Raw genomic sequence first — 7,927 nt, forward strand, 5'->3', positions numbered from 1 at the left:
TTATTTATAATTGCTACAATTTGGAAGCAGCCAAAATATTCTTTAGTAGGTGAATATGTAAGTTAACTATGTTACATCCATAGAATGAAGTCTTATTCACCACTAAAATAAACTACCAAGTTATGAAAAGACGCGAAGGAATCTTAAATGTGTACTACCAAGCACAAGAAGCCAATCTAAGGTTATATGCTATATGATTCCAACTATATGACATTCTGGAAAAGGCAAAACTATGGGGACAGTGAAAGGATCAGTGGTTGCCAGGGATGGGGGCACGGGGGGATAAACAGGCAGAGCACAGAGAATTTTTCAGGCAGTGAAACTATTCAGTGTGGCACTATAATGGTAGATAGCTACATGTTCGTTCGGCCTTTGTCAAAACACATAGAATATACAACACCACTAAGTGTACTGTGGACTTTGGGTGATAATATGTGTCTCTCTGGGAGAACCTTGGGTTTACTGGAGAAAGAGGAAATAACATAATTAGAGGAATATTGGAGAACGGGAACCATGAGTCAGACACAGTCTTAGCCCTTAAGGACATGGAAGCCCAGCGGTGTGTACTGGGCCTGTAGGGGACCCAGCCGGTGGGGGCTGGGCGAGTTCATGGCTAACGCTGGCCCCGCACTGCAAAAAGCTCCAGGAGGAGGTGTGAACTTGAAGACAAAGGAGCTGATTTCCTTCCAGTGGGAGAAACTGGCTGGTTCTAAATGGACTGAGCGGCACTAGAGATGACACTGGACGGAGAAATAAACACACTGCAAGGACAGCCACCAGAGAAGAGGGGGCAAGCTTATAGCTCCCCTTTTCATACCTCCAGTTCCTGAGCTTTCTCACAATCACTACGTGAAAGAAGGGACAGGAATAATGAGCAAGGAAAAAACACCATCTGTGTCTGGCTACCGCTTTGGGCTTTGATTGTTATATCAGTTTCTACGGAAATCCTCACACTTACGTTTGTGTCAACGTGGAGGAATTACAGGGTGTCAAGCTTCAACCACCTCTCATTTGAATGCTGTGACATCACCATTATATTCAGTGTAATGTTTCCACAGGAGTGCTGAAAGTGTTTCTCAGGGCTTGTCCACATGTAAAATATTTAGATTTGAATTAAGAGTTACTTTTGCCAGTTATTTCTGCCCATAAGCATTTGAAGATACTGTAAATTAAATCAAAGGATAGTTTACTGGTAATCCTCAGCCAAATATATTTTCTCTCTCTTTATTTTAAACTACACACACATTGGAAAGTACAGATTTTATTGCTCAGGAGTCAAATCTGTGGGATTATGTTGGAGCAAATCAAGCATTTACTCTCCAAAGTGTGGTTGTAGAAGGTAAATTTGTGTCATGTCATTATCTAGGGTTCAGGAAGTACCTCCCTTCCTACTCAAAATGTATCAGCAATCAGAGGTTCCCTTACTTTAGATATTCACAACTATTGCCTGAAAATACCTGCTGTATTTTCAGTGCTATAGATTTGGTGTTTAAAGTTAAAAATCCTTGGTGATGAGCAATTATACTCCAGTTCAAAACATAAGCAATAAGTAAACAGCAGGTCACTTCCATGTGAAAAGTGAAAGAACTCAGTACCAATCATATTGCTCTTTAGAGATCGGAAGCTGGTCTCTCAGTGCAGTACCACCTTCCCGGACATTTCAGCAGGTGCTGGGTCCCTGGTTAAAGGGACAGAAAGACCTTATTCTCTGTTCTTATTAATGATGGTTGGAAATGGGTTGGTATCAGAAAGTTTAGCTTTACATGTAAACTTAGGTTTTCCAAAACATGTAATCTCCATGGCTGCTTTCTCCCCCCACCCCAGACCCCACCCCCAAACTGGCTTGCTTGTGTGGAATATCCACTATTTGTTTGGATAAATTAATCTCTACCTTTGAGAAACACACATCGCTTTCTGACTCAAAAATCTCACTTTTCCCCCCCTCCAATAGCTGATTTTCTCTCAATAGGAGCTTCCTTTCGACTTCTGCACAGAGAGCATGACCATGTTTTATTAATTACTTGAAATTTTAGCTGATTTTTTTTAGTGAGCAAGCATCTCTTCTTCAGTATTGCCCCCTTAAATGTGATACTCCAATTTCTACATTTCAATGTTGGATAGTGTAATATAAGAAGCCACTTATTAGAATATATTTAATGAGGCTGTGATTTCTATGTTACTAATACAAGCAAAATGTCAAATCCTTATGGGTTACAAGAAAGGGACATTGTAAAGCTTTCACAAAGGACTTTTTTTTTCTTTTTTGTAAATCCAGAGTGTTTACAACCTGTAATATAGATTAACATATTTTGTTAATTATACAGCCAAAGAGTAGCATGACATAAGAATATACAGAGACCAGGCATTTTTCCATATCAAAAATCATAAACTTAAATGTATACAGTAGATATTCTCAAGCAGTGCCCTACACAGAAGGAAAAGCTGTTGCAGAAGTACACTGTTCAGGTTGGAAAGGAATGGAAAAGTCTCTTATGCGTGTTTTTAGTATATCCTCTGTCCCCATTTAATATCTGCTAGACAAATCACAAAGGCCTCCTAGAGGATAGCAACAGATGATCTCTTTGAAGGTTTTCCTCAGTTCTTGGCTCCGGAGCGCATAAATCAGAGGATCAATGATGGAGTTACACATGATCAGGATGAGATACAAGTTGAAGTGAGACATGAAGCACACACAGTATGGGTTCTGGGGACAAGAGATGTAGAATATCAAGTGGAGGAAGAACGGGGCCCAGCAGACAACAAAGACCCCGATCAATATGGTCAAGGTGATGGCCCCTTTCATGTTGGCCCCTTGGTGGATGGTGCCCGTGCCCGGCAGCACAGCGATCCTCTTAATGTGAAGCCTGGCCATGAGGAACATGTGGACATACAGCGAGGCCATGAGAGCCAGCATGGTGAAAAACATGGTGATGAGGCAGATGATGACCACACTGCTGTCTGAGTAAATGATGAACAAAACGCCCGACACGGTGCAAGCTGCCCAGATACAACTGATGATGATCCCAGCCCGCTTAACCGTCATAATGTTATGGTACTGGAGAGCATAAAAGATAGTAAAGTACCTGTCCACTGCAATGGAAAGCAGGCTGCAAATGGACGCGAGCAAGGAGCTACAGATCACTGAGTCGATGACATTATCAATATTCACCGTGAAACTCTGCGCGTCCGTGTCTGTGCTGTTTAACAGGGTGATGACGATGGTTTCGGATCCGTTGGACACGCTCACCAACATGTCAGCCACGGCCAGGCTACAGATGAAAAAGTACATGGGGGAGTGCAGGTTCTTGTTCTTTGCGATTGCCACAATCACCAGGATATTCTCCAACAAGCTGATGACACCCAGACTCACGAACACCTCGGGAGAGACAAAAAGTTGCTCATAGCAGCCTCCATCCGAGTAGCCTTTCCCCAGGGACTCACTGGCGTCGGTGGGCAGCCCGGAGATGCTGCGGTTCCAGAAGTGGGGGGAAGTGTACCTTCCGTGCTGAGGAGTGGAGTTCATCCTGCGCCACGTGGACTCCAATCCCCTCTGAGTTGCTTTCCCCTCCGGGGTCAGGTAGCCTCCGTGACTGTCTCCAGGTCTTTTTCTGTCCGAAAGTTAGGAGGCTAGAACTGGCATGCTTGTTGTGCCTAAATATCCCATGCTCCAAAGCCTGAAGTGGAAGTTTTAGCCTCTTTCAGGTACTAGCTCTGATCACCATCCTTTAAAAATCTTTGGCTTCAAAAGGCTTACTCTCCATCAACAGTCTGAGGCTTCCTTTGTTGTTGTTGTTGTTGTTGCTGCTCTCACTTCTGCTTTAACTTTAGTCTTACGCAGTCGGGGCTTTTCAAAATAATTTCCCTCGTCGCTGCTGAGAGACGGATCTGTGTGCACATGCTCACATCCGCAGCCTCGCAGAGATTCCCACCCTGAAGGATCGCTTGGAGTGTTAGGAGCTGCTGCTGATTTTTATGGTGTGTGGAGGGGGAGAAAAAAAAAATGTTCAGAGAGGCTCCTCCTCTGCCCCCTTCTGACCAATCCAACTCCCGTGGAGGACTGGGAGGCACCGGCGATGCTCAGAGATGCTAACTGCAGGGCAGCACCGGCTCGGATGCAGGAGCTCCTGGAACCGGGAAGCAAGTAGGATGTGAGAGAGAGTGAATTTCCCTTTTCAAGTTTTCAGGGAAAACAATTTGGTCTTAGGGGATATTCTTGGATATCCAAACAAGCTATCGTGAGGCACTCAGGTTTATTCCTGCTTAAAAGACAGTGTGTGTGTGTGTGTGTGTGTGTGTGTGTGTGTGTGTGTGTGTGTGTGTGTGTGTGTTGTGTGTGTTTCTGAAATAAATGCACTGCTTTTTAGCCAGGTTACTGAATTTATTTGCCTCTAAATTTTTTTGAATTAAGAAGCCAGGCAGTAACACTTTAATTCAAAATGCCTAATTCATAGGGAGAATATTTGATAATATAGGAGACTGTGCTATGGATGGAAGAACTACATAGGTAGTTACAATTTATCAAAGGGTCCAAGAAAGGGTTCATTTCTTATGTACTAAGATCTGATATTTCTCCATTGCGGTTTCTCTTACCATAGCTGGAAGAGTTTTATTTTCACTTACAATATTTAAAAGCCATAGAGCATTAATGTAAACTATATGTACTCTAAACTTAGAAAGCGTTTATATACCTAGGCAATGCTCAGTTTTTTAAACTTTACCGAGGTATAGCTGATATACAAAAATTGCACATATTTAATGTATATATTTTAATGAATTTGCACATATGCATATACCTATGATGCTGTTATCACAATCGAGGTACTAAGCATATTCATCATCCCCTCAAATTTTCTTGTATTCTTTTTTGTGTGTGTGGTAATAACATTTAACTTGAGACCTCTCCTCTTAACATATTTTAAAGTGCACAATACCATATTAACTATAGGTACTGTGTTGTACAGCAGATCTCTAGGACTTACACATTTTGCATAACTGAAACTTTATACCCATTGGGCAATAATTCCTTGACAATGCTCTTGGCAATGACTTCTTGGATTGGACACCAAAATCACAGGCAACGAAATCAAAAATAGAAAAGTGGGACTACATCAAACTAAAACGCTTCTGAACAGCGAAGGAAACAATCAACAGAGTGAAAAGGCAGCCTGCAGAATGGGAGAAAATATTTGCAAACCATCTATCTGATAAGGAGTTAATACCAAAATGTAAGACTCTCTTATAACTTAATAGCAAACCCCCAAATAACTCAATTTAAAAATGGGCACAGAACTTGAATAGACATTTCTCTGAAGAAGACATACAAATGGCTACCAGGTATGTGAAAATGTGCTCAGTCATATTAGTCATCAGGGAATGCAGATTAAAGCCACAATGAGATATCACCTCACACCTGTTAGGATGACTATTATTAAAGAACAAAAACAAAAACAAAACAAACAAGAGTTAGCAAGTGTTGGCAAGGATGTGGAGAAATTGGAAATTAGTATTTTTTTAAGGCAACCGTTCTACTTCCATAATTGAAGGCTTTGTAAATTAAACCCACATATACCTTGGCAAGTTTACTTATTCAAGCCAAGATGAGTGGATGTTAGTTATTTATCAGAGTTTCTGAATGATTTGTTTAAACCAAGTTTGATTGTGGCAAAGTTACTTTTTAAATTAATGAAACTCCGGCTCAAGAAATTTTATATAGTGAATTTTCTTGTTATGACTGTTTTTGGGTTTAGCTCTATAGAGCTTGGGGCTACCAATAATAGAGACAGTAAGAGAGACTTATTTCAGGGTTAAGTTTAAGTCCTTTTTTATTTAGATAAGGGCTTCATGTTCTTTGCCTTTGTAACAGAGACAATGTTCAGTGTTATTCCTGAGCATTTAGCTAAATTAGCTAAATTTAGCATTCCTGGAATTGAGTGGGGCCTTATGACTAAGTTCTAGTTAATGAAATGCGGTGGAAGTGATGGGCATTATGTTATCTTCCTCATGACACTATACATTTTCCCTCCTGTCTATTCATACATGACTGCAGAAGGTCTTTGAAGCCTCTTGTTATAGATGGTAGAACCATTTCAAGGAAGGAGCCTGGGTCTCTGAATAACTGCACAGAGCAGACCTCACATCTCCAACTCCCTCCACACCCCAGCTCACCAATTAATTGAACTGTGATATGAGCCAGCAGTTAATATTACTGTACTAAGCTGCTGAAGTATTGGTGTTTACCTATCATAGATGCTAGCATTAATTACCTTGACTTTCAAACTTTTTAATAGAATTATTTACAAGCAGAAAACCTATGAAAATCCCTGCTTTTCCCCTACTTTGGATTTGTGTGAGTAGTGAATTACCTAATAAATAAACAATAATAAGGAAGCAATCTATTGAATTGTTTAAGCATCAGATAGTCAATTCTTGTATAATCTTCTCCCAGAGTCAACTCTTGACTTTTATGCCCTGCCTCTCTTGGTGGCATAATCATTCCATTTGCTTAGGCTTAACATTCAGAGTATCTTTAACTTGTCCATCCTTCTCAATAATTCCTACATGCAATCTCTTGTAAAATACCTTTGATCCTACCCCTGTGCCTGACTCCTCTTTTTCTCGTTGCCAGACTCACTTCTCACTGTTTTCTTTCATGGAAAGTTTGTTGCAGTCAAACTTGAATGCTAGACTGCATGCGTGCACACTAGAGATTTTTCCATGAGTTTACTTTATTCCCTCTGCTTGGAATGCCTTTCCCTATATTTATTAATGTGCATTTATCCTTATTTTTTAAAACTTAATAGGTATAATATGACATATATAATGATATAATAGGTAAAATTAGTAATTCAAAGCGAAACTCCCTTTCTTTCAGCTTTTTACAGAAAGGATTTTATTTATAGGCATTATAATTATACTGACATCCCAGAAAATCTTATGCATTTAAGATCTCAAATTTAATTATTTGGTATGTATTTTAAAAACCTTGATTGTATGGTTAATCATGCTGAAAAGATGGCATTTTTGTCATCTCCAAGGAGGCATTTTGTCTGCTATAGCTTTTAGTTTTTCATGAGCCAGAAGAAATACAAGCATCAATGTTAGACACATTAATCATTAATGGTATTTTTGAAAATGTATTGCAGATTTCCTTTTTTTAACACACAATTGAGTTAGATCACAATATATTTCTCTTATGAACAAAACCTTTGTTTTACATTTTATAACAATAAATATGAAACATTCCTAAAAAGAAGTATTTCTCAAACTGGGCTGCATGGAATACTATTGTTGGGAGATGTTAACACTATTTGCACCACAGATTAAAGGGGGGAGTCCAAGGTCAAATAATTTTGAAAAATATCACAAACTCACTGCTTTCTTGACATTTCAGTTTACATTAGCATATAAAGTTTCTGCACTTTCTCACTAGAAAAACATTTAATATTGCTTGAAGTTATTTGAACATGGAACTTACCTTCTCCCGCTTTCATTTTTCAAGTACCTGTTATACTCAGTTTTGCTATAATGCTCCTGTTGAAAATGCAAACTTGTTTCAAACTTGATAGATATAGCAGGGGACACTTTGAGCATGATGCAAATTTTGTGGGGTTTTTTTGCACAGTTTTGGACAAGAGAAACCATAGATGAATGTGGAAACTACCCAGTTGATCCGAGACACATGAAGGCGCACAAAACACATACGCTGGAATCATTTCCCAACTCCCTCAGCTCCCCCTGCTTGTCAGGAAGCACAACCCTCCACATGTGTTACAACATCTCGTGAGATTTCAGATAATCCTCTACCACTTCATAATAATGTACAGGCTGTCTACCCTTCTAAAACTCACTTCCTCAAGCAATCATCACGTCACGCAGGTCCTTTTCTAGGTGAAGTGCCATATTTGTTGTAGGTTTATATGTTTTTAAC

At 39.8% G+C, this 7,927-nt stretch overlaps 1 protein-coding gene across 1 annotated transcript; it reads right to left on the reverse strand.

Annotated features, from left to right (window-relative positions):
* Nucleotides 1-1,905: 1,905 nt before the first annotated feature.
* Nucleotides 1,906-3,967, reverse strand: MC4R (melanocortin 4 receptor). Its single transcript, XM_019640614.1, has one exon. It carries the CDS (start codon nt 3,521-3,523, stop codon nt 2,525-2,527), a length of 999 nt encoding a protein of 332 aa, XP_019496159.1. The 5' UTR covers nt 3,524-3,967; the 3' UTR covers nt 1,906-2,524.
* Nucleotides 3,968-7,927: the final 3,960 nt, after the last annotated feature.

Source organism: Hipposideros armiger, unplaced genomic scaffold, assembly GCF_001890085.2.
Source record: "Hipposideros armiger isolate ML-2016 unplaced genomic scaffold, ASM189008v1 scaffold_52, whole genome shotgun sequence".
NCBI lineage: Eukaryota > Metazoa > Chordata > Mammalia > Chiroptera > Hipposideridae > Hipposideros > Hipposideros armiger.

What these genes read in the sequence shown, in the direction of transcription:
- MC4R (XM_019640614.1), bottom strand. Translation starts at nt 3,523, where the DNA reads ATGAACTCCACTCCTCAGCACGGAAGGTACACTTCCCCCCACTTCTGG.